Source organism: Podospora pseudoanserina, chromosome 4, assembly GCF_035222485.1.
Source record: "Podospora pseudoanserina strain CBS 124.78 chromosome 4, whole genome shotgun sequence".
Lineage (NCBI taxonomy): Eukaryota > Fungi > Ascomycota > Sordariomycetes > Sordariales > Podosporaceae > Podospora > Podospora pseudoanserina.
Window position 1 is genome coordinate 2449098 of NC_085923.1, and position 25818 is coordinate 2474915.

General features: G+C 53.0%; 8 protein-coding genes across 8 annotated transcripts; 6 read left to right on the forward strand and 2 right to left on the reverse strand.

Moving 5' to 3' along the window:
* Nucleotides 1-1221: 1221 nt before the first annotated feature.
* On the forward strand, nt 1222-1809 carry QC764_407780 (uncharacterized protein; the record flags this gene model as incomplete). Its single annotated transcript, XM_062947069.1, has 1 exon — nt 1222-1809. One exon carries the CDS (start codon nt 1222-1224, stop codon nt 1807-1809), a length of 588 nt encoding a protein of 195 aa, XP_062800621.1.
* Nucleotides 1810-2494: 685 nt separating this feature from the next.
* Nucleotides 2495-7802, reverse strand: QC764_0067820 (uncharacterized protein). The gene is made up of 2 exons (XM_062940599.1): nt 3603-7802; nt 2495-3545 (listed from the first exon to the last, which is right to left on the reverse strand). The coding sequence occupies exons 1-2, from the start codon at nt 6025-6027 to the stop codon at nt 3445-3447; spliced, it is 2526 nt and encodes an 841-aa protein (XP_062800622.1). The 5' UTR covers nt 6028-7802; the 3' UTR covers nt 2495-3444.
* A 2170-nt stretch (nt 7803-9972) lies between these two features.
* Nucleotides 9973-12291, forward strand: RAM1 (CAAX farnesyltransferase (FTase) subunit beta). The gene is made up of 4 exons (XM_062947068.1): nt 9973-10930; nt 11010-11097; nt 11193-11309; nt 11377-12291. The coding sequence occupies exons 1-4, from the start codon at nt 10241-10243 to the stop codon at nt 11985-11987; spliced, it is 1506 nt and encodes a 501-aa protein (XP_062800623.1). The 5' UTR covers nt 9973-10240; the 3' UTR covers nt 11988-12291.
* Nucleotides 12292-15125: 2834 nt separating this feature from the next.
* On the forward strand, nt 15126-16034 carry QC764_0067840 (uncharacterized protein; the record flags this gene model as incomplete). Its single annotated transcript, XM_062940600.1, has 2 exons — nt 15126-15227; nt 15310-16034. The coding sequence occupies exon 2, from the start codon at nt 15627-15629 to the stop codon at nt 16032-16034; it is 408 nt and encodes a 135-aa protein (XP_062800624.1). The 5' UTR covers nt 15126-15227; nt 15310-15626.
* An 11-nt stretch (nt 16035-16045) lies between these two features.
* Nucleotides 16046-16291, forward strand: QC764_407750 (uncharacterized protein; the record flags this gene model as incomplete). The annotated part of the gene is made up of 1 exon (XM_062947067.1): nt 16046-16291. One exon carries the CDS (start codon nt 16046-16048, stop codon nt 16289-16291), a length of 246 nt encoding a protein of 81 aa, XP_062800625.1.
* Nucleotides 16292-16756: 465 nt separating this feature from the next.
* On the forward strand, nt 16757-18841 carry QC764_407740 (uncharacterized protein; the record flags this gene model as incomplete). The annotated part of the gene is made up of 2 exons (XM_062947066.1): nt 16757-16787; nt 17203-18841. The coding sequence occupies 2 exons, from the start codon at nt 16757-16759 to the stop codon at nt 17544-17546; spliced, it is 375 nt and encodes a 124-aa protein (XP_062800626.1). The 3' UTR covers nt 17547-18841.
* Nucleotides 18842-19907: 1066 nt separating this feature from the next.
* MPG1 (mannose-1-phosphate guanyltransferase) lies at nt 19908-22148 on the forward strand. Its single transcript, XM_062947065.1, has 4 exons — nt 19908-20354; nt 20422-20465; nt 20660-20806; nt 20881-22148. Exons 1-4 carry the CDS (start codon nt 20348-20350, stop codon nt 21775-21777), a joined length of 1095 nt encoding a protein of 364 aa, XP_062800627.1. The 5' UTR covers nt 19908-20347; the 3' UTR covers nt 21778-22148.
* Nucleotides 22149-22375: 227 nt separating this feature from the next.
* HIR1 (HIR complex subunit) lies at nt 22376-25718 on the reverse strand (the record flags this gene model as incomplete). Its single annotated transcript, XM_062947064.1, is given in 4 exon segments — nt 22376-22512; nt 22572-24326; nt 24345-25601; nt 25682-25718. 4 exon segments carry the CDS (start codon nt 25716-25718, stop codon nt 22376-22378), a joined length of 3186 nt encoding a protein of 1061 aa, XP_062800628.1.
* Between the last annotated feature and the right edge of the window lie 100 nt (nt 25719-25818).

Sequence of the window (25818 nt, forward strand, 5' to 3'; positions counted from 1 at the left end):
CCCGTCCTGCTCCACCAACTCCAACACAACAGCCGCTCCAACTCCTGACACAGAGAGGCTACCAGAACGCCCGACGCCTTGTGAACTTTAAGGCATACTCCAAGTGACAGGTGTAGTTTCCAGTACCCGAATTTCATGCCGAAAAGTCCTTCCCAAAAAACCTTCGAAAAATAGCATCATCAACTTGCAATGAGAGAGCGAAATGTCACCATCATCAGTTGTCTCCAACGACGTCATCAGCCGGGACCCTCTTTCTGCTCCACAAGTGCCTCGACCCACAACGCCAGATCGACAGGGGTCAGCTAACAACACTTCCTTCGCCAACATGACCAAAAACGTCAAAGGAGCTGGCCACAAGGCCACATGAAACACTATTTTTACCAGACCTCCGAATAACTTATTACTCGAGACTAATTGTTTATTCCGGTAAACCAGATCTTGTTTCAAGAGCTTTCGGTGTTTCGACATGGTTTGCTGTGATACACCATTCTCTCAACCAAACTGATGTTGACGATTTCAAGTAGTAACGTTTTGTAGAAAGCAAAGCCAGTTCCTAGTGATCCCGGTCACTTACTGCCTTTGGGCGGCTCTGTGGCCCAAGCCTCCTACAGCCTTGACAAGACCGTTGCCGTAGTCCTCTCGGGATAGCTACCAAAGTCAGGTTTAGGTCGCTTTTATCTCCGATACCCCAGATTTCAGAAGCCAGTCGCAACCATGATGACCACCAGATGTTCGGTAGATAACGGGCTAGGACAGCTTCAAAATTGATACACATCTATCAGCGCCCTGCTCCCACTAACCAGCTCTCGAGACAATCATCTCCGATTCAACCATGTTGATAGCTTCCGTAGCGGCCAGTATTCGGCGTGCCATGCTGTTTCGGATTTTGAGTTCCGTTAGCAAATTCTGAAGCCCTTGAGAATAAGGCAAGATGAAGACTCCCGAACAGTCTCGAAATCTCTATAAAGGGCATCCAGCACCCCCTTTCAAGTGGAAGATTTTCTCTCATCATCACAACATTCCTTCTCAACTCATCCACTTGCCGGTCAAGTGTCTTTCAATTCAGCATTCCTTCATCTTAATTTCTCTTTGGGTTTCTGGCAAACCACTTCATCATCACGCACTCCTTCAAGCAAAAACAATATCAGCACACTATCCATCTTCCGGTAACAGGTTACCCAGCCCACCATAACCAACACCTCCCTTATCCAACCCAACAAAATGAAGACCAACACCCCCCTCCTCCTCACCCTCGCCCTCTCCCTCGCTTCCTTTTCGGTCGCCACCCCCGTCCCGTCTTCCCACTCCAGTATCAACCGCCGCTCCGGCGCCCCTGCTCATCCCAGGCACATCACCCCTTCCCTCTCCAAGCGCGCCCAACGCGGCTCCTCGGAAGCCGCCGATCCCACATATCAACAACCGGCCGGGCCCCTTTCTGATGGGTCTTCCCCCCGTTCTTCACCCATGCAGGTCGACTCGGGGAGCGACCGCTCTCCCTCCCCTCAGCAGCCGCAACATGATTCCGATATGGACGCCGAGGGCGAGACGGATTCCGAAGCCGACGCCATTGGCGAGACAGATTCTGAGGCGGATGCCATTGGTGAGACAGATTCCGAGGCAGATGCCATCGGCGAGACAGATTCAGAGGCGGACGCTATCGGCGAGACTGATTCCGAGGCGGACGCTATCGGGAGCCCGGATTCGAATTATGTCGCTCCCTCTGGTGGTGCCGGAAGGGGGGATGGAGGGCAGGGCAGGGGCGGTGCGCAGGGGCAGGGAGCCGGGAGAGGACGGGGGACGAATGCTTAAGCTTTAAGTTAATGTGGTTGATAGTTGAGGTGGGGGTTGAAGTAAAGGGTGGATTGGGGGATTGGTATGAACCGTACTAAGGCTGGTACCCAGTACTGGATAGCTGGATAGGCTGAATAACACGCTCCTTTACCCTCTCGACATTGTTTGTTTACAGTTAGTGTGAACCTGATCATGTCTATGCATATCACGCAACTATGCCTTAATATCAGCTACCTTACCTGCCCACGAACCCTAACCCTTCATTAAACACCCCCCCTTGACCCCCCTTTGGTTCAACCTCAACCACACCCATCAAGACCCTCATTCTTGGTCTCCAGAATCGGAAACACACAATGACCGAGATAAATTCTAGTCAAGCCCAGTTTCTGCAGCATGATCGGGCGATTACTAACGTTTGCCAATACTTCAAGCCGCACCCGTCATTTTGCAGGCGTGGATGCGGCGGTGGGATCCTGCTAGTGTATGTTGTACAGTAAGGCGGGATGGACGGCGAGGCTAAAAAGGTTCGGAGGGGTGAGGTAGATACGACACCTTGTCACTGCTCAGTCAGTGAATGAGTGTGCCTCGCTCTTACCTATTCCTCCCCCTCGACCACCCCCCCAATGAGTAAAATCGGGGGCAGCGTTGGCTTCAGGCCCTCTTATGCTGAACACCGCCTTCAAGTCACCATCATCACCAAGAGCGCATGGAAATAGTTTGATCAATACCAAAATTCACATTGTCCCATTGTCCCATTTCACATACCACATCACATCACATCACATCTTCATCTCTATATGGCTTATCATCCCCAGCAGCACATCTCCCCCCATCTACCTCACTTGCGCGAAGCAGATCTTGGTACCAAAAATTTAAACCTCTTATCTTTCCATTCATCATCTCCTCTTTTGAAAAAACATCAGCTACATATCTTCACCCTCGTCCTGCCACACTTCCATCAACTATTCAACCGCCCCCTTTGGAAACCCCCTTGAAACTCCCAAACTCCCTCCCACACCTGCCCATTTTCTTCTTCTCTTCCTCCCAGTAATAGCAGTTCGCTCTTGTGCTCGCTTGCAAGCATGTCATTGTTGGGGAGGGGACGGGGGGAAACTCATCGCAATTGGTTCATGATGTGCGCCCCGTCGTATTGAATGTTGTTGTTGTGATTAACTTAATTCGATCGCATTGAGGAGGAGTCATTTCCGTTATAAAAAAATCGAATGAAAAAAAAAAGATGTAGAGTCATAATCGCATTGCGTTGTGTTCGTTTCCGCATCCGCAGGGCCTTTCTCTAAAAGACAGTAAAGAAGTTTTGTGAAGAAAGTTTCGTTCGTGAGAATGAGAGTAACGTCGTTTTGCCCGTGCCGTCGTGAAAAAAATAGTTGGAAGCGTAAGGGTGTTGTTGACATGAGTTAACAGAAAGCCAGTACAAAAAAGCAATAAACGCCGTCGCTTAGCTTGAGAAGAACCCCCAAAGAAAATCATCAGATGAAAAAACAGGAAAAACAACACCAAAAGCAAAAAACCACATGTAAGATCCGGATCAACCACCGCAGATGTTGGTATCGTGATGGCATGATGGGACGCTTTTGTCCATGCTGAGACGATGCTGGAACGTTTTTTGTGCGTGTTCAAAAGGCAGAACGTCACTTAGTTGGCACGGATGACGAGCTTTGAGAGGAGCTTGTTTGATAATGAATCAAAGTCATAACGGTCAAACTTGGAGTCCGCACGCGTCCGGAGGTAAGACTCTGTGGAATCAAGTTAGTCTTCTGTGTCACGGATATAAAAGATAGGGGTATTCTCACCATGCTTGATGACGTGCTGTCTGACTTCGGTCATGGCGTCACAGACCGCAGGGTTGTTATTCAAGAGCTGACCGTGTCTCCGGGTGTCCCACTCAGTGAATGATGGAAGCTTCTGGGAGATGGCGTGGAAAAGACCAACAATGACACCCACTGGGACAGTCTCCATGTCGGTGCAGAACTTCTCAACAGCAACTGGATCCGGCACGCGGTAGTGGCAGTCAAACTGGATCTCCTCCCAGACGGCAAGAAGGATGGAAGCGAGCATGAAGATGGTTGGCCAGTTCTTCAAGCGCTCACCACTGTACACGCTAGAGTAAAGCGCAGAGAGTTCCTCCAGAACATCTTTCTGAAGCTCACGCCACAAATCGGCCATGGCGCACTTGATCTGGAAGTTGATCATGACAGGGGCCACAACCTTTCCATAGTACTTTGAGTCCTCGTCATCAATCTGACCCTCCATAGCAGCCTCGGTTTGTGGTTGCTCGATCATGGTGATGTGAAGGGTGAGGTTGTAAGCCACAACAAGCTTGAGAGCCTTGCGAATGACGGGCGATCTTTCCTTGGCGTAGTAGCGGTATGCGGTCTTGAAGATGTCGGTGATGAAAGGAGTGCCCTCAAAGTGGTCGTCAATGAATCTTTCGAAGCCCTCGTCAATGTGCTTGTCAAGGTATTCAGAGAGAGCCTCAGACGAGATACCCTCCTGGCCAACATCAAGGTGCTCCGTGCGGATGTCAAACTCAATAGGTTCTTGATCGGTCAAAGTCGACTCAACCCAGTCAACCTGGAAGCAGCTGTCATCAGCCACATACACCTCGCGGACCATAACTGGAAGAGCAAAGCCATAGCCATGGGTGATCCACATGAGGGTCTCCTTTTGAGCGAAACCCTTGACGTTGAAAACCGACATTCCACGGCCAAGATGACGCTCGTAATCAGCCTTCCAGTCCTTCATGAAATAGCCGATATCCTTGATGTCAATACGAGTGCAAGGAACTTGCCAGAGACGCGCGTGAGATGGCTGGCAACCAGCACAAGGTTCGCCCTTGTCACAGGTCTTCTTGAGGAACTTGCAGCGAAGGCAAGCGCGAAGCTTCCTAATTTCACTGGCCTGCTTGCGTTGCTCAGGAAGCAAAGGCCCACGACGCCTGCCAACCTTCTTCTCGCCCGTCCCATCCTTCTTGCCGGTTGACGTTCTCCGAATTACCGACTTGGTGGCCTTGGCAATGGGGCTCTTTCTTGTCCCAGAGTTTCTTCTGGCGGGAGGTGAGACGGACCCAGCTCCGCTACCGCTGGCAACTGGTCTGCTGGTGGCGGCGACGGTCTTGATAGACATGGGGGCAACAGCAGCGGCTGGACTGATCAGTTCGGTTGATGTGGGCTGATGAGGGTGATGTTGCTGGTGGCTGTGCTGGTGGTTGTGCTGGTGATGATGGTGGTGGTCACCAGGGGGACAGTTTCGGTGGTTCGATGATGGGTCTACATAGCTGTCGGAACCAGGCGAGTAAGGGGAATATGGTGGGAAGGAGACCTCTTCGTAGCTGCCAAACTCGAGAGAGTTTCTGTCAGATGTAGATGACCCCGACTCGCTGCGCAAGTGCAGGGTTTGACTTGGGTTGAAAATTGCAGCGTTTTGGGTGTAGTTCGGAAACATCGGGTCAACTGTTGTCCACCCGTTGTCGCTGCTGCCACCAAGCGACAAAACCTCCAAGTATGTCCCCGTGGGCGAATGGCTTCCCAGACTGCTTGTCACGCCCCGTGGAAGACCGTCGGGGTGGAAACCAATGGGCTCAAAATCCTGCCAGTTTGCCATGCCAGAGGTCCCCCACTGCAATGCCTGGGAGCCGTCGTCGACTGGTGAAATGGCAAACGCGGGCTCCAACTGTAACCCTTGATTCTCCAAGCCCTGAGTGGTCGCTGGAAGATACTCGATGGCGCCCTGCTGAAAGCCGGTCATGAAAGGGTTGAAGTGCATCAAAGCCGAGTCCTGGATAAACTGAGAAAGATCAGTAGTCGCTTGCTGGGTGGGAAGAGGCCAGTCCGAGATGAGACCTGTTGGGTTCTGGTGGGCAGCTGTGTGGTATGGGGAGTGCTGCTGTTGAAGAGGGCTCGACATGGCGCTCTGGTGAGTCGGTGAATGGGCACTGTGGTCATCGGGCGATGAAGCTGCTCCACTGGCAGAGTTGGGAGAGTGAACCGACACAGGCGCGCTCATGGTGCCGGTGAGGTCAAGTGGAAGCCAGCTCGTAACTGGGCTCAGGCTTTGACGACTTGACTGGGACATGGTTGTCAAGGCGGTGGAGGTGATGTTCTGGAGAGGAGCGGAGGAGGAGACGGCAGTGGTATAGGAGTAGCGGTCGCGATGATCATATCTGAGCTGCTCCAGCAAAGGGTCCCCCCCAACAGTGTTGTTGAACTCGAAGTTCATGGTGGCTAATCAGAAGCGGAACCAGGAACCAGAAATTGTAAAAGAGAGGTTGGCAAAGAGGGGATTGGAGGTTGTTCGGATGGAATTGTAGCGTGAGTGCCAGGGGCGGGCGTGGACAGACCGCCACCGCTCTTTCTTTTTGGGCGTATCAATATTTGTCGGTCAGGAAAGGTTCATGTCATAACAAGCATCAAGCGCGGCTTGTCGTTCCTCTGCTGTACTCGTGGTCTCTCGAAGACTCCCAGTCGTAACGTCGTGACAAAGAGGAGAGGTGAGGCTGGTAGAGGACGAGAAGCTTGTGAAGGCCGAGTATGAGTGCTGCACGGCCTTATCGTCCTTTGGGTCCAGTCCTGTCCTGTCCTTGGGAGCCAGAGGGTGTTTGTTGGTGGTTGTCTTTGGGGAGTTGCAGGAAGAGGAGGGACCACCACCAAGACAAGACCAGTGGCTCGTTCTCCCTCTTCTCACTTCTCTTCTCACGCAACCCGCTCCACAGCAGTCCGTTGAAGAGGCGGTGAGCATGCATCGACCCCCGGTCCCGTCGGCGATGCTAATTGGGTGGGTCGTGCACGGATAAGGTGGGCACAAGTTCAAGTGCCGGCCAATCATTGAGGCGCTAAACCTGGTTGACAGTGGGCTGCTGCCAGCACCACTCCGTCCTGTCAACCCCCTCCCGCACTGTACAGGGACCTCCTCGCCTTGCCAAGAGCCTGGATCCCCAACCCCTCACCCAGCTGCCAGCTCCAGACATCTCAGAGTTTGTCCAAGATGGTGCGAGGTCCACAGAACCCTGAAGGGATCGAAGGGACGGGGAACGGGACGGGATAGCTAAGCGTATGGACCATGCTGACCACCCTATGCCTAGGAGATGACGCTCACGATATCGAGAGGAAAGCAAGACATACATATCCCGTACGCCAGCACAGCCATTGATATTGATGATCAGTTTGCTCTCGCAGATCCCAAGAGGCTGGCTGCCCAGGTGCCCAGCCGAACCAGTCGATATCCAGGTCGGAGTTTTCTTTTGGTGCTTGCGCTATCGACAAGACCGGCTTTCCAGCATCAGGTGTCGCCCATATGGTCTTGTGGGCCCGGCGGCTTGGCCCGTTGAGCCATCTGCCATGGACGTCGAACAACCTGTCACTGACAGACAGCCTTCGGACGCTCATCAGCAAGGCAGGGCTCCAGCACAGCATCACGACTCCTATGCACTGCAACAAGCAGTGGTGGCAAGTAACGATGCAAACGTGCTATCTCGGCTTCTACCGAATCAATTCTCTCCTTGATGGCCCGGACTGGCGGCTACTCTCTTTCTCCCCGGCGCTGTGCTGCGATATGAGAGCATTCCAGATGGCTTTCATGCTGCCATCCGCCTCGTCATACCCTTCGCCCGGCTTTGGCTGAATTCTCTTGCTCGTCTTCCCAGCATGGTTGTTTCATGTCATCGGTGAGACCCCGCGCCCGCCGCTGGCCCATTGAGACATTCTCAGGCTTCCATGTCAGTTCACTGGACTGGCATAAAACTGCTGGATTTTCAGGCGAAGCGAGTCCGGTGAGCCCCCGGACGCAAGGGAAGAGGGGATTACAGCAGGCAGTGGGCGATTACTTATCGTTGGCATGCGCCTCGTCATGTCCAAGGTGGTGCGTGGCTCCTAATAGTTCTGTACAACATCTCGTGGCATGAGGACACCATGAGGCACAAGCACAAGTCTGCGGCCATGCCAATTGCCAGCTGCCAGAGATATCCCACAGGAAGTACAGACACAGTGAGAAGTCGGTCCCGTGTCGTATGCAGCACTGCGGCGCGATTCGGGCCCAATGGTAGCATTCGGCTCTGATGGCGAGTGTTGAATTGATGATGGATGGTGGACGGTCATGAGGGTTGCTGGTCAGGGCACAGCGAAGTCCTTGCAGGGGCCAATCGTTGATCCACGCCGTTTCCCCACGCTTATCTGATCTGCCCAGTGCGGGCGCGGGGCCCCCAGCTCTTCTCTCAAACACCTTGGACCCTGAATTGACTTCAAGGCCGTTGGGGGCTTTGATATCAAAGTTCAAAAGGGATTGGATCGTGATACCCCGAACAATCCTGTGCCAACATGGACTTTGGGAATATTCAACAAACATTCCATACAGGGGATAACCGTTCCTTCTCGCCAGAACCCTCGTCGACCCCTTTGCTATCCTGGTCAGCGACATGGGCCCCTCTCGCCAAACGTCCTCACCTCGACGCCGGGGATCAGCATCCGGCCCAGGGTTATCGGAAGAGGCGTTGAACGAGGCCGGCTCGCGACCTCATCACTCCATACAAAGGCAGCAGAAACGATAAGTTCAAGCCACGTTTCTGACGATCGCCCATGCTTTGTCTTCAAAAAGAAAATAAAACCCATGCTCGGTCGAGAACCTCCTCCTCTTTCTGAACTCCACACCAGCCCCCACGAACCGAAAAACTCCGGAAGGGGGTTCTGGTTCGGAATTCTTTCCACTGATCTCCAGTGACCTGCTCCGTGCTCTCCTGTAGAGTTACGCTGAAGTCAACTCTGACACAGGAGACAATGGACATCCTTTGACCGCTGAGGCTTGGGATCAGTGCTCATGGGATTCTTGTGCCATATCCGCCACAACTCCTGTCCAACACATACATATGCGTCTAGAAAGGGGAAACCGCACCCTGGCCACATGGCCCGCCGGTTTTGGACAAGCGATAGGAAGAGGATCAGCCACACTCCCACACGACTCCGACCGCGAGACGCCGAGCAAGCGCTTGTTCTGTCCCACAAGCACCCAATATCTTTTCGAGGGACGAAGTCGATGCTAATGGTGCATTTTGAGCCAAATCAGGAAATCCCCCTATTGTTTCTTGTGCTTCCAAAAGGAGGGGTTGCAGCAAAGGTGTGGGTGTTTGACGGCCGGCAACTGTCTACCGGAGGGATACCCGGGCCACCCCTGACCGATCTATCCGGATCTGTGCCATCGGCCGGACGCGATGCTTGTTTTGCTAACCCTGCCGGGATGTCTTCCAAGGACGGTTGAAGTCAAGAACGCGACGTGACTCCACTGAAGGCCAAGACGTTGTCGTTTTCGTCCTAGCTTGTTCGTACTCGATGAAGACTTTTTCTTTGCGTCTGAAGTCGTCCGGGCATGCCGGGGTTTTCCTCGCCACTTTCGTGGTGTTGTTCGCATGCTTTGCTGGCGGGAATTCGTGTCGTTCGTCGGTTGATGGTACGGGTGATGGGAAGAAGACTGACTGACTGACTGACAACGCCGACAGTTGGTCTATGGTGGCGGAACTACCCGCTAGTTGGCTTTCGTAGCCGGACAAACTCTGGAGAGGTTGGCGATCACACAAGATAACCCCGATGTGTTCAGCTCCTCAGTTGATGATCTGCTGCTAGCAACAACCACGATGGCTTGGGTTAAGAAGACGGTGGTAGAGATTGTTTTCAGTCTCCACCAAAAGATTAGGTGCTGTAAAAGATTAACTTGATGTGATATTTGGACGGTTTGTACTGTAACTAACATCGGATGTTTATCTTATAAGAGATGGGCAGAATACCAGGCCACGTTGAATCAAGTGTAGAGATCGAAGATGAGAGAGAAGCTACCCGGAGCTTGCGGCCGGCGTTTGGCGGAGTTGACTAAGCACCGGAGCTCCCCTCCGCTCCGGCCGGCCTTGGGCCGGGACTACCGGCTTGTTCGGCTCGGTGGTCTTGGCACGCCTCGGCCGGTGGGACAGCCCCAAGATCCAAGAGAGAAAATAAGGTCCAAACAGCATTGGATACGTTCAGTCAGTTGGCTTAAACATCACTCAAACAATCAGAAGATCTACCAGACGAAGGCGAAGACGTTTATTCTCCGCCGTTCACAGATACCAAGCTCTCCAAGTGAATCAAGTGACAAGAATGACCCGCTTTTCTCCATCCCCAACTTTGACGTTCTTGGCATCTGGCAGCCACAAGGCAAAACCTCACACACATTGAACCTACATACCCAATCGACCGTTGTGCGAGAACGCCGCAAACGATCAGTGGCTTTTCGTTATGCGGCCGGTGATGAATTCAAAAGCGGTGTAGTTTTTTTTTGGTGAACAATATTACCGGCACAGACGATTGTTCATCACCTCGCTCACCCCGCTATTCGACTTGAGCACACCCCTGAAAACCACGCTTTCAACAACAAAGACTCTTCTCACTCACAACACCCGGGCTCTCACTCACAAATGAGCCCCCCATCGCAACAAAGAAGAGTATTATTCAGCTGGAAGAACAAGGAAAAGAAGACTACCTCGACCACAATGCCAACCTCACAATCACCACCACCGGGCCCTTCCCAACAACCACCACCCCAAGCTACCACCTCATCACAACCTGACGACCTCGAAGTCGTAACCGACGACAACGACAGCGACTACTCCTCCATCGACTCTGAAATCCCCTTTTCAACCCCCAATCTCCCCCCTTCCATGACCACAATGATGATAGACAGCCTCTTCACAACCCCACCCCCCCTCCACGACCCCCTCATCACCCCAACCTCCACCCTCCAAGACGAGACCCTATCCGACATCCTCCCCTTCCTCTCCTCCTCCCCCCTCCCCCCCGATCTCTTCACCTACAACGCCTACAACGTCCCCTCCCTCCGCCGGGAGGCTCACATTGCCTTTCTTCATGCCTCGCTTGGTAGGTTGCCAGGGAAGTTTGTCGCCGCGGACGCGAGCAGGCCCTGGTTTTTGTACTGGTGTCTTAGTGGGTTGGCCATGTTGGGGGAGGACGTGAGCCGGTATAGGGATAGTGTAAAAGAGACGGCGAGGTCGATGCAGAATGGGAGTGGGGGGTTTGGTGGTGGGGGTGGGCAGCTGAGTCATCTTGCTACGTCGTATGCGGTGGTGCTGGCGTTGGCGATTGTTGGGGTGAGTTTTACTGGATAGAAAATCAAAGAGGGTTTTGTTTGCTGATGATGAAAAAACTTTTTTTTTTAAAAAAAAATAGGCAGAGGAAGGCTTTGAGGTTATTGATAGGAGGCAGATGTGGAGGTGGCTGGGGGGGTTGAAGCAGAGGGATGGTGGGTTTGAGGTCTGTAGGGGGAGGAGGACATTAGGTACGTTGTTGCTATGCTGGGAATGGATTAGGGGTAAAGGGCTGATGATGGATACAGAGGGGCGTACTGTGCAGCTGTTATCATCACGCTGCTCGATCTGCCGCTCGATCTAACTCCCGAATCGCCCGCATATAAACCCGACGACCCGAGTTTTAACCTCCTGTCTGGAGTAGCTGACTACGTTCGACGATGTGAGTGTTCTTTTCTTCTAGCCTCCCCCACTCTCCCACATGAATTTTACCAACATCATTTTGCTAGGCCAAACCTACGAAGGCGGGATATCCTCCTCCCCCTCCGCCGAAGCCCACGGCGCCTACGCCTTTTGCGCATTGGGGTGCCTCTCCCTCCTCGGCCCCCCGAGTATCACCATCCCCGAAACCCTCAACCTCCCCTCCCTGCTGTCATGGCTCTCTAGCCGGCAGTACGCCCCCGAAGGAGGCTTCTCGGGGCGGACCAACAAGCTCGTTGACGGGTGTTATTCCCACTGGGTCGGGGCGTGCTTCCCCTTGATTGAGGCCGCTCTGGCCAATTCCCCAACTCCGGTGAATGACAGTTTGTTCAGTCGGGAGGGGTTGATACGTTATATTCTGAACTGCTGTCAGGATGAGACTAAGAGGGGGGGGCTGAGGGATAAGCCGGGTAAGATGAGTGACGCGTATCATAGCTGTTATGTGCTGAGTGGTTTGAGCGCGGGGATGCATCAGTGGGTGTTGGAAGACGAGGAGTGGATGGTGCTGCCTTATTTGGAAGGGGAACAGGTTTTTGAGAATGCGGATCGGGTGAGGCCGGTGCATCCTGTTTATGTGATCCCGCAAGGGGCGGTGAGGGCGATGAGGGGGTATTTTAGGGGGAAGGGGGGGTTTAACTGAGTCTTGTGTTTGATGATGGTGTGGTTGGAAGATATATGTGTGTTGAGTCTGGAAGGGTTTGTACAGGAATAAAATAGGATATGTGCATGTTTGGTGTAGGTCGTTGGGCCACTGGGATATACGTTGGCAAATGTATAACACGGTGTCAAAAAGTTATTCTAGTTGCTTTCTGCTTGTGGTCACTGAACAGAGGAATGAGAGTAAAATGCTGTCGAGAAACAACGCGCATGTTGCCATGGCGAGGGCAGATAAAATTGTGGATTGCTTGTTGTTGGCTTCGGAGTGGAAACGTTCTTTGGATTGTCTATCGGCAACCTGTTGCAAACAAGGTTGATGATATGTTGCAAAGTAGGGGACGTCAAAATTCCAAGAGAATGTGGAAGGAAGTCAAAGAGTTTGTCAAGTGCAGTGAAATCTAAAGTTGCTTGCAGCTGACCTTCAGTCTGGCGAGGAAGAGAAGAGAAGAGCAGAGCAGATATCACGTGTCTAATCACATCTATTCCGCCGTGACCACCCCAAACCAACCGCTCTCAAAGCAAGAGAGAGATGTCCAAATCCGGTGAAACAAGGGTACTTGATTGGCTGTTTCATGGCCTCTCTGTACATGTGAGAATCGTTAGCTCGCCGGACGAATACGGATGGCAACAGCAACCTGTCGCCATGATGGTCAGATGAGAAATGAGTAGTTACGATCTTACTTCAAGTCTAGAATAAAAATAACATGCAGGTATTTCCTGACTTCTCGTGCCTTCCCATCTGGGGCCGGGGGACATGCACAATGCACGTATGACATAGGTGGTGCATTTTGCAGCTAGCTATCAGAGGCAAAAAGGAGGCCTCGGAGGTTTACTCATGTTTCTGCTTCTTTCTTCTGCCGGCAGCGGAGGAGGTGATGGTGTCACTGGTGTTCCCCCAATGCTTTACTTTGTAAAGATCCCGAGCCATGGTAGCCGTGTATTGCCTGTTGGATGACCTGCATCTACCAATCTGCCCCCGACTCTGGATCTGGAACTGACGGTGAAGCCTACAGAATTGTCACACGTGCTCATGCTATCTGTCCTACTCTGTGTCCAGATCCAGAGGCTGATGGACGATGTTAGGAATCATGAGATAGCAAGATAGATAGACATCGCCACTGCAGGCCCATCTATCTCTAGCCTTCTCATTATCCCATCGATGCCGGCAAATCTGAAACCTAGAAAGAGCAAGAAACGGTCAAGATGAGCGAGCGATGGACAGACGTGGCAATCCTGAGGCGCACCCAATACTACCATTGCATGTCTATCTCATGCACGACGCCCTGGACAGACATATGGGCTTCTTGCTTCTTTCCTCGTCCAGCCGTGTCAAGCAAATGGGAACAGAAGGAATGTGTCTTACCACCCTCTCCGCGCCCGACTGGTACTGGTAGTACCTCCCCCTCTTTTGATGTTCCCATGGGATCGGCTCAGAGGGATGGTCAGCGAAGCCTGGGGAAGTGAGAAAAGCTGGGACTGAAGCATCCACACCGGCTTGGATGTCTGAGATCTCATCGTGATTCGGTTTCTGGAATCAGATGGTTGGTTGGTTCCATCGCCCATGTTTTGACGACGCCTGACGCGGAAGCTCGGCATTGGAAACGAAGAGAAGGATGTTCAGGTTGTGGGTCAATGGTTTAGTTGAGAGTTGAAGTGAGTGGTCGCTCATCGTGACTCCCCTCATCTGCAGACCCAAGTTGGATGCTGGGCGTGGACAGATGGATGCCCGTTTGGAATCCAGCTGAGAGCCCAACGTTTAGCGGTGTCTAACATCAGCTCTTCCGGGGGAAGCAGGAGAAAGAGAGGAGGATTGTCCTTGCTGACATTTCTTTCTCCCGGCGTCCCAGACCTGTCGATTTGCTGGATCTGTCCATGGGCCTCGATAATGGGCCCTCCCCCAGATGGGTCCCGGACGATATCAGTTGATGGCTACCAGTCGCCCGAGGGGGAACAAGAACAACGAAAAAAAAAAGGTTGCATGGCAGGGCCTCTCTCATGCATTCGGACGTTCAGATTCTGTTGTGTAATCTGTTTTGGTTATTATGTGAGCAGAGAAAAACAGAAGGACTCACCTTCGCTGTCACGTCGAGCCGGACCCAGACCCAGTATGCAGCCCGAATGAAGGCCCAGCCCAGATATCGCCATGAGAAAAAGACCGAACAAAGGAGGGGCTGTCAATACGCCGTCTGGTACATAGAGCCGGCAAAGGCTGCACTGTTGCGAGATGACGTTTGCTTGGACATTCCATGAAGGATGAGGGGTCAGCTTTGCCCCTCCCCCTCACCAACATCTTTTTTTTTTCCCTTGATTACTGCGGGGTGTGAAAGGACCCCTCCTCCTCCTGCTCAGGTCTTGTCTCCCAATTTGTCAAACACGGACCCGGCCGTGGTGATTCCGCCGGCACAATACAAGGACCACGGTGCTGGATGTTGGATGTGTGGCCGTTGCCTTCTGTGCCGAAGGCTGGAGGTTCCAGAATTATCCCAATTGGCCATCCGTCTCGTTCGGCTTGGAGATGCACACCATTCAGTTTCATCCCGCACATGGGACTCGGTTGTCCGGATTGGGGTTGGGTTTGTGGTGAAGACATTGGATTCATTTCATGTCATTGAATAGGTACCCATCCAGCCTTCCCAATTGGTTGCTCCAGGCTCTTGAGTTCTTGCCTTGAATATGGTGGGCAGTCGAACAAGTCCTGTCCTGCCTTCCTCATCTGGCTGCCCGTGGCTAATGGAAGGTACGATAAGGATAAGGCTGTGGTTACCTATTAATGCTCTCTTGCCTATCCTGTCAGACAGGTACAGCTTTTCCCTAGAATAACTCATAAAAAAAACACTTACCTTCCATTCCCTTCTCACGAACCCCCCCGCTTCTGTACGAGCCATGTACATGCTGCACGCTGTTGCTGTCGCCGGTATCGATTCGTTCGTCAGTTGCCCCCTCGGCGCCCCGACCCATACTTGGCTTCTTGTTTAATATCAAGAAGCATTGCCAACTCATCATTGCATGAGTGTCAAGGTCGGCCAGTGCCTAGTTGCCTTGCGACGTCGCTGACCACTCAAAAGGCCGAGTTGTCGTTAGGGCCAGACGCCGACAGACGCAGGCGATGCAAGGGTTTGCCGGCCCCCCCAGCCACTGTTCATGCACCACATTCCCTCCCTCACCGACTTCCAATGTCCTCTTCTCTTCTTCGAAGCGCCGCCGTTCGTTTCTTACCGACCTTGTTTGTCAACTGTCGTCCCGAAGATCCAATTGCCCGTCCCTGATTCGTCCGTCCTACCGTGCACTAACACGCGGCCCCACAGAAACTGTTTCTCGAACCACCACTCTTCGGCGCCGCATCAAATATCAAAAAAAAAAACAAAAAAAACTTTGTTTTCTCTGCTGACGATGACGGAAACCTGCCGTGGGCGAATCGCCATGGCCCGGGTGACGGCCAGCGACGGCTACGGGGATACCTGGCATCATCACATCGAGATATCGTCACAGATGCTTAACCCCCTGCAATGTATCTATCTGTAGGTACTCTTCGGAGAGCTTGTCCACGGCCAACGCTGTTCCTGTGTACACTACCAACCGCTACTTGGTCGATTCGACTGCAGCTGCATTAGTGGCCGCGCATATGGATCTCGGAGAAGTCTCCTTTCGTCCCTCCTTGTGTCCCCGTCCGTCACTGCGGTGCTCTGATGAGCCGGCATTTCCCTCCAGAAGCTACAGGGCACCGTTGTCTGTCTGGATGCCCCGGCGGCACCAGCCCAGCGGCGATATCCCCCAGAGTGCCGCCGAGGTGGACGAGTCGTCCTGTCCGTTTCCCCTTCCGGTCTACCTGCAGAAGCAGAGACATTGGCCTTCGGCGGTTCCATTTTTGCCACCTTCTGAGAAGGCCATGTCTGCATACAAACGCGCCTTTTACCCAGAAAAAGCCCGCGGGCCCGCCCAGATCGGACCAAAACAAAAGGGAAGAGCGGAGGGGGGTTGGACAGGTGCGGGAGTGGAGGCCGGAGCAGGGCCAAGCCTGAGAGAAGAATAGCAACATCAAGCATGAGCAAGTGCATCATGGGCCAACAGGACCCATATCCTTTCCCCATACCATACTGGTCGGACTTATCAGAGGAGATCTTCCCCTCCAAGTCGATGCATCCCCCCATGTTGATGGGGTGGAGTTGGTCCGGTCTCAGCGGTTGTATCAACTGGCAACGACACACGCCAACACATCAAGAGGGTCACACTTTGAGCCGCATCTTTTGTCGACATGCATTCGACAACCCTTCCACTCTGTCCGTCTAGCTTTCCGTCCTTTCCCTGCTGCGTCTGGTGTCTGTATCTGGACTTTTGCCATCCCCCCCGTGCCCCGCACCACCACCGCCCGTCACTGCAATAAAGCACACATGTCTCGCCGTTTCTGGTCCACGACTTCCCTTCCTGCGTCCGAGCCTTGATACGTAGCATATCTATCAGCCCTGACTTCTCTCACCACCAAACTCACACCACCCTCTCGTCTGTAGGACAAGCTTCCACCTCCGGCCTCTTACTCTCTACCTCTCTCTATACCACTTCCACCCCCAGCCAGGTTGGGCTCGACTGCATCGCATATCGCACCGAGTCCCGGATCCAGCCTTGCCGTCCGTTCTTGCTTTATTGCATCGTCCATATTTTCTTTTTGGCTTCCCGGGACCTGCCAGACGTCTGTTCCACGTCTTGAACCTGCCGTGCTTGTCACATTGGGGTCTCATTACGAGCAAATTTGTCACCATGGTTGGCTTCTACATGCAGTACCTGGAGAGTAAGTTCTTCCTTGACTTTCTGGAAGCTCTCTTTCTGGCCTTGCCGTCTAAACACCGTTCCCGCATTGTTTCTGTTGTGGTGGCATGTCGTTGTTGACCACCCCCCCTGCACGACATCTTCCCACAACATACACACACCTTACCTATGTTCCTGCTTCAGACTTCAGATCCCCTGGCACAGCATCCATCCACCCCCTGGTCATTCATCCCTCGATCCGGCACACCATGTATACCTGCTGCACCCCATAGGGCTGAGGGGGTTCAGGTTGGGCTGTCATGCAGATCACTTCATGTCAGGCCGTTCTTGCTACCACTCCCCCTCCTCCAATACTCTCCCCCCTGTAGGAAACGACAATGTCCAACGGCTGAGTATGGGATCGTTCCAGGGCCGTGCTAATCGAGGATGACTTGCAGGTCTTTGCCGCCGGCGTGGATGGCACGACCCCAGCTACGAGTGCTACCGCGACAGCAGCGGCTACACTTGCCTGGTTCTGGTGAATGGCCGTGAGTACCAGACGGACCTTGCATACGAATCCGGGAACCTGGCCCAGGAAAACGCAGCCATGCGTGCTTTTATGGTTTGCCGGAACTTTTCAGTCAATGGCGGCATGCTTGCCCGCAACGGGATCGTCCAGGGGCTGCCTGCCGACGACAGCAGCGTTCGCAAGTCTCGGAAGAGCAGCCGGCACCACCCGTCTACAAGCCACCGCAGGTCTGGACACCACTCCAGCAGCAGTTCGACCACCTCTTTGGAGTGATTGCCAGAGGAGCCGCGTTTCTGCGTGGCGGGAGCAGGGTGGATGTTGGGATTCGCTGAATCGCCATGTCTGCCTGCCCCCTTTTGGACCGAACCATTGCCCAGCTTGTGGAACAGATCCCCGGCGACCCCTACCACCTGGACATTTGATTGTTATTCCCCCAATTAAAATCGGAGAAGGCTTCACAGCGAAACACAGTGAGCGAGACCCCGCAGATGATACCTGGATGGTACTGTCCAGTTTTCATCCGGGATCGTTGAATTGGTCAGCGGCACAGCGGACTTGATGGAATTTTCCACAAAAAAAAACCATTCTTGCATTCTCACGAAATGACGAAACGATATTTACGACGACATAGACAAGCTCGAGCTTTAGCGACCTTTTTTTACCCCATCCAGAGCCTGCCTGGTTCCGGCCTTGGCTTCCCTGATCATATCCACGGTGCATATTTTGGATTTCTGTTTTGATGACTTTCGCTTCATTTACAAAAGACACGGAGACACTTTTTTCTTCACACACTTTTCCAGCTGGGTATGACAGGACCAGCCGGTTGGGTTTGTGGGAGAAGGTCTGAGCTAACCGGACACTTGGGGGCAACTCTGGGTGGCCGCAAACACCTCACTGGGCAGCAAACATATCGAGTTTTCTCGCCTCTGGATGGACTATTACTCTTGGACCAGGGACCTGGCTTGCGATTTGGCCTGGAGTTTTCTACTTTTTCTTTTTTTTTTGTTGCGCACTCGGTTCCTTGTTCACACCCTGGGCTCAGCCTCTCTCTGTCAATGCCGGATTCCTATTTCACACAAGGAGGAGGACAGAGGATTTTTTTTGAACGTCTAACCTGTTCACAACCATTTCACTGGGCGCTTTTTTAGGCCGCATGTTCTGGAGAGGGCCGTTATTATGTAGCGGAGGGGGGCATTGGACGCTGTTGGAGTCGCGAGGAGTTTTTTCAAAGACTGGAAAGAAAAAGGTGGAGGAATTCACGTTCTGGCATCAGCGGGAGGCACCGTTAAGGACCGCCTTTTCTATGCCCCCTTTTTGGATGATTGTGGTGGTGGTGGTGATGATGATGATGATGGTGGTGGTGGTGGTTTAGTCTGTTCCTTTTTTTTCTTTTTACGTTTACGACATGATGATGAATATGATGACCCTTTTAACGACACCGTTTATGACGACAAAAAGAGGTGGATTGATCAGAGAAAGCAGAGAGACAATTTTGATGACTTGAGAAGAAAGATTTATCACGGGAGAAATGAATACACGGATTTGAGCACATGGCTGACTCTCCTGATTTTCTTTGCATTGTTTCAGTATGTGATGGTGATGATGGTGATGATGGTGATGGTGATGATGGTGATGGTGATGATGGTGATGGTGATGATGGTGATGGTGATGATGGTGATGGTGATGGTGATGATGGTGATGGTGATGGTGATGGTGATGATGGTGATGGTGATGGTGATGATGGTGATGGTGATGTGGCGGATGCCAAAATTTAACCCCTTTCCAATCCGACCGGTCCGGAACGGGGTCCGAACCCGGCGCCGCGCAACAGTGTTACTAGCTGTATATACGCCGTGTCAGACCGGGAACCGGAGCCGGCCGACGAATGAGAATACGGAGCTCGCTATGGGGGCTTTTTATGTTGTTGGGACGGAAAGTCACGTTATGTTGTTGGTTGCACAAGGTCACAAGGTCTTGGGGAGCAGCAGGTGACCTCGTGGTGAAGCTTATGTCAAACATGGGCTTTCGTTTTGTTTCATAGGTACGCGACGAGGTCCCCCAACAAAAGGTGGCTGTGCAGAATTGGGATGTGCATGATTTGAGGGATCTGTGAAGGTATGAACCAGGTTTTTGGGTGTTTGATGTAGATCAGGGCAGGGCTGGGGAGGGAGGTTTATGGGTTTTTGAGGGATAGGTGTTGAAGACGCCCATAGTAGCGGAGTATATAACATGTGGGAGAGCAAGGAGTAGCTAGAGGAGAGCAACACTCGAAGAGCAGACAGAGTCTCATTGATAGCTCCAGCTTGCTCTGAAGAAAAGAGCTCAACCCCCTTCCCCTGAATTCCCCATCTCTCCCACAGGGTTGAGCTGATGAATGTTGCCCCCAATTTCGCCAGGGGAAATTATACGGCTTGATTGGCTGCTCAGCTGGCATGTGGCCAAGGAGTACCCCAGACAATTGGTTGCAGAGCTGAGGAGAAAAGCACGGACCAATCTTCAGCAAAGGCCCCATTTTGTGTTGTCTTAGCTGCTTGCCCGCCAGGGGGAGGGGCGCCATGTGTTGTGTTGTGGCAGCAGCTGTGGCATGGTCAGTCAGTAGTAGTAGGTGTCCTTAGTTTTTTTTTTGTGCTTCCTGTCCTCTCTTCATCATCTTCGACATCTTCATCACGAACTTCCTTCGGCCTTAATTTTTCATTGTGCGGTCGTGTGCGTGTCTCTCGTGATCCGCGCGTATTATATTCATTCTCAAGTTGCAGTCTGGGCCTAACTCACCACCCCCACTCTTCTCGGACCTTAGCTTCGTGACCTACCTACCCAACTTGGAGCGTGTCATTCCCAATTATAACCTGCTTTCTTGAGAGGAGCAACAAGAACTTCGAAGGGGCCAGCTTGCTTTTCTCGTTCACCAACTTCCTTTCTTACGCTCGTTGTAAAAGTCGAACCATTTTTTTTTAATACACCGCAACTACCCGCTTTACGCACTACCCGAGAGCGCGCGCGCAATCGTCAGACGTCGAGTCCATCGTTCACGGTTTAGCAAACCTACACCGAGTTATCCCCCTCAACAAGCAATCATGAAGGGTAAGTGCCTCCTCTAGACGGACTTATTCAAGATGGACGGGAAAGCTGACTTTGTCCTTCTTCACAGCCCTAATTCTCGTCGGCGGCTTTGGCACTCGCCTTCGCCCTCTCGTACGTTCTGCTGCCCTCCCCTCCCTCCATTCCACGCTCCCTTTCGATGGTGCCCAACACATCACGAACCAACACCGGCGATCTATCCCCCCTCCCTTCCCACACCGGCGGGCCTTCACCATTGATTACGAGAGACCGTTGCGACTTCACCGTTCAGGAAACCTCGAGTAGCTAACCTTTGTATCGCTCATCAGACTCTGACCCTCCCCAAGCCTCTGGTCGAGTTCGGCAATAAGCGGATGATCCTGCACCAGATCGAGGCCCTTGCAGCTGCTGGTGTTACCGACATTGTATTGGCTGTCAACTACCGCCCCGAGATTATGGAGAAGTACCTGGCCGAGGTTTGTCCAGTCCCACACCACTACACACCAAAGTGACAAGCCCACTAAGATGCATCTTCTTTCTCAAAACACAGTACGAAAAAGAATTCGGCATCAACATCACCATCTCGATCGAATCCGAGCCCCTCGGCACGGCCGGCCCGCTCAAGCTCGCCGAGGAGGTGCTCCGTAAGGACGACACCCCCTTTTTCGTGCTCAACTCGGACGTGACGTGCGATTACCCCTTCAAGGAGCTCGCCGCCTTCCACAAGTCGCACGGCGATGAGGGGACCATTGTCGTGACCAAGGTGGAGGAGCCCTCCAAGTACGGCGTCGTGGTTCACAAGCCGGGGCACCCGACCAAGATTGACCGCTTCGTCGAGAAGCCGGTCGAGTTTGTGGGCAACAGGATCAACGCGGGCATGTACATCCTCAACACGTCGGTCCTTGACCGCATCGAGCTGAGGCCCACCTCGATCGAGCAGGAGACCTTCCCCGCCATGGTGAAGGACGGGCAGCTGCACTCTTTTGACCTGGAGGGCTTCTGGATGGACGTCGGGCAGCCAAAGGATTTCTTGACGGGGACGTGCCTGTACCTGTCGAGCCTGGCGAAGAAGCAGAGCAAGCTGCTGACCCCGACGACGGAGCCGTTTGTGTACGGGGGGAACGTGCTGATTGACCCGAGCGCCAAGATTGGGAAGAACTGCAGAATAGGGCCCAACGTGACGATTGGGCCGGATGTGGTGGTGGGGGATGGGGTGAGGCTGCAGAGGTGTGTGCTGCTCTCGGGGGCCAAGGTGAAGGATCACGCTTGGGTGAAGAGCACGATTGTGGGGTGGAACAGTGTGGTGGGGAGGTGGGCGAGGTTGGAGAATGTGACGGTGTTGGGGGATGATGTGACGATTAGTGATGAGGTTTATGTTAATGGGGGGAGTGTGCTGCCTCACAAGACGATCAAGGCGAATGTGGATGTGCCGGCTATTATTATGTAAGGGCGGGGTTTTGAGGGGACAGAAATGGGGGATTTATATGGGATTGTAATTCATGATATTCTGGGAAGGCTGGGAGCAGTTGGGTGGGGAAGGGGCCCAGGTTATTTTTTTTTCTTGTGAAAAGAAGAATTGTTTTTTTGTTTGAGATGTTATAAGATTTTTTTTATAAAAAAAAAAAAAAAAAGAGAGAGAGAGAGAGAGAGAGAAATGGAAACACTCCACACACATTTGATGTTGAGATATATTCAAGCTATTTGGTGATGGGTGATTGGGTGTTGAAGAACCAATGTATACAGACGGTGAAAATAGGAGGGCAAGGATTAGCAAAGAATAGTATGGTAATATATCACCACCACCACTACCAGCAACCAGCCCCTTTTTATGTCAAAAGCCCATGATAGCAAAACCCCGCCCTTGTTGCGCCAATTCTCCAAACCCACCCATCCACCCGTCCTTTCCCGTGCTGATAAAAGCCCATAAATAATTGCTGAATAATTCTACAAAAAAAAAGCCCTTGCTATAGGTGTCCTAGGCATTTATCCCCAACTCCTTTGCGAAGCCACGTCGTCGTGTTGATGCTTGTGATGGTAGGTAGTGATTACTCCTCCATCTGGTCCACCACCCCATTCGTCTCTTCCCCATCCTCCCCATCCTCCTCATCCTCCTCATTCCCGGCCGTCAACCCCAGTATCCTAGCGTATTGCACCGTCGTCCTCTGCAAATCCCTGAATTTGCCTATTTTGTCATATCAGTCCCTGTTCTCATAAAAAAGAGCAAGGCGATGAAAAACTTACCAAGAATCAACACCACCCCTTTCAGCAACTCCTTCCTCTCCCAACCACAAATCACCTCCCCCTTATCAAACCAGCCCCTTCCCTTTTCCACCCCATCCTTATTGTCTTGCAACACGCCTCCTACCAACGTGTTGAGTAATTCCTCCACCTTTGACCGCAATCCTTCGGCACCGATCCGTTTGGCGTACATGAATAGATACAACCTAAACTCCTCCTTTGCCCCCAAGGCCAGAGCCCCCGCCATGCGGTTCTCCAAGTGGGCGACAGAAACAACCGATTCGAACCCTTCAAACCCGTCCTTGGCTACGAGTTGCTTGATCAGTCGCTGCAAGGTGTACGCCCGTCCCTTGACGAGGAATTCTGTTGTCGTGTGCCGCTCCAAGTGGGGGATTATACCCGCCGAAATGTCGGGTTTATCATCACCACCTGACTTTGGTTTCTTCGCCGGCGCCGAGGGGCCAACTGCTGTTGAGGAGAGGGCGGTAAGCGACGAGTCGTTGCTGTTCCAGTATTGGGATCCTAGCGCCCACCAGGACTCGGAGAGGCGTTGCCAGGTGTATAATGTGGGCGAGTAGTAGAATCCGTCGCCGTTGGAGAGGGTTACCACGATTGTGCCGAGACTGTTGAGGTGGGCGGAGGTTACTCCCGGGGCAGCTGTTGGTCCGTCTGGAGATAAAGAAGTGATGGCAATGTCGAGGATGGGGGCGAGGGATACGGGTGGGTGGGCAGCGGACATGGTTTTTATGTTGAAGACGTGGCACATGCCTACTGATGTTACGCATAGGAGCCAGTGGTCTCTTGACTCGAGGATTATGGGTTGGGACTCGAGTATAATGCCGTTCAAGAGGCGGCGGCCGGCGGGCGTCCAGGTGTGGAGGGTGCCGTCTTCACAGGCGGCTGCCCAGAAGTGCTTGTTGCCTGTTAGGAGGATGATGGCGCGGGGGAGGTAGTCTTGCCAGAGGAGGGCACCGCGCTTGGTGGCAGTAATATGGGAGGGTTCGCGGGGGCGGGCGGGGTTTTTGGCCTCGAGGATGGTGTTTTCTGGGATTTTGGAGGCTTCTTCGAGGGTGGATTCCCCTTGAAGGACTCCCTTTTCGAGGGCACGGACAATGTGAGAGCGGATTTTGGGAACTGCTAGTCGTACTTGGGAGAAGGATACCGAGGGGCTCACGACGGCTGAGCGGAGGAACTCTGGCGTTGGGACGAGGCCTTGAGGGGGTGATGTGAGGGTTGCTGGCTCAAGGCCGTCGACTGTGTCAGCCATGATTGGTACAGGACCTGTTGCCAGCCGCTTGTTGGGTTCATCCTCTTCCTCCCCGTCAAGCACAACAGCTTTTCTCTTGGTGCCTAGCAACAAGGCGGCGATACCGCCTTTTGGTAGCCCATGGGAGGGTTTTGAAAGATCAATCACCGTCTGAGGTGTCTCGCTTTGTATCGCAGTCTTGGACTTCGCGCCCACTAGCTGCGATTGTGGTAATGACAGTAAGCCAGTGCCGGATGACGAGACTAGCAGAGGTGCAACCCTCTTCCTTCCATCCTTCGTTACCTGCACCCGGGACTTCAGTTCGTTGATGCGCTCTGCAGCCTTGTCGGCACTCTCTGCGGCCGGTGTCTCCTTGCCTGACTTGGGCTCAGAAGTGCCATTTGTCTCTCCATTCTTGACCGCGTCACCGTTCTTTGCCTCGCCGTTCTTTGTTGACTTGGTGCCATTTGTTGTGGCAGCCGTGTCACTCTTCGAAGCAGCAGCAGCAGCAACAGCAGCAGCAGAAGCAGCAGGCAGATCTCCCATCAGAGCCCCCATCCGGGACTCGGCCCCTCGCAACTCGCCAGCCTTGCTGTGATTCTCGAGGTGTAGCCCATCAACATCTTCTGCAGTTCCCATTCCCTTTCTGGCAACCCCGTACTTCTCGAGAGCCTTGTCGTTCTCCTCTGCCGTTGCTACCCACCCCAGCTCGCCAACTTCAAACTGGACCACAACGATGTTTCCATCTAAGCTGCAGGCAAACAAGGTCTGGCCATCTGGGGCCCATGCCAAGTCTGAAATGGACTTGGATGCTACATCCTGCACAATCACAACTGGCCGAGAGGTGTTTGTGTTCCATATACTCAACGTCTTGTCCTGACCAGCAGAGGCAATGACTGTCACCAGTGATCCGGATGCGCCCTTCTCGGCCGGGTTTTGGGTATGGAACAAACGAGGCGAGAACATACACGCCTCAGTTGGGCCTTCGTGACCAATCAGGTTGATCTGGCTGTCCCATCTTGAACGCTCAATGATGGCCACACTGCTGACTGGGCCGTTTACTGCATTCGCGGCCGCGATGTGATTGCCATCTGGCGACCAACTACACCTCCGAAAGTACGTGGTGAGCGGGGAGCTCTTGAACGGCGCACTGATGGTAGTCTCGAGAACAAAGTTGTTGACCATATCGTGGGCGGTGGCATTCGGAGCCGGAGGGGTAAACCGGAAAATCTTGATGGTCCGGTCATCACCGGCGGTAGCGAAGAACTTATTGGCCGGGTCAAAGGTGATCCCCTTGACATGGCTTTGGTGAACAGCAAGTGTCTTTAGCTTTTCGAATGTGTGTCCTGACCATACCACCACTTTCGAATCGAGACCAACTGAGACGAGAATCGAGTTGTCGTAAGACCAGGCGAGGTCCTGGACGTCGCTGTCGTGGCCTACGAGGCGTTTGTGGGTTTTCCAATTCTCGATGGGCGGTGGCTCGTTGGTGCCGAATGTGGTGGCGTGTGATGGAGGGTTGCTGTCGAGCTGGTAGATGCAGATGACACGGTCGTCGGCGCCGGAAGCGAGGTAGCGATTATTTGGGGAGAATCGGACGGAATGGATGGTGCCCAGGTGGTGGCTCATGTGGCAGAGCTGTCGCGGGGCCGAGTAGCCTTCGACATGACCATTGTAGATTGAATCGGTCGACCAGATGCGAACATGGCCATCTCCGCCAGCGGTGGCCAGTCTCTTTCCATCCTGGGAGACGTGGCAACTGTAAACCTCAAAGTCCTTCTGTTCGCCTGTAGGCAGCCGCGCGCAGCGATGGTCAGCAATTCCGAGGTGTTTCAAGTGCAGAGGGAATTCAAGAGAGAAAACTCACCACTATGGCGAAGCCACGAAGGCTTGATGATGTACATGTTGTGTTGGGTGTGCCAGTAACTAAGGATGGACGTATGTACTTATGACGAAGTTTTGGCGATATGGATAGTGATGGTTGAAAGAAGCACGCGTGCGCGC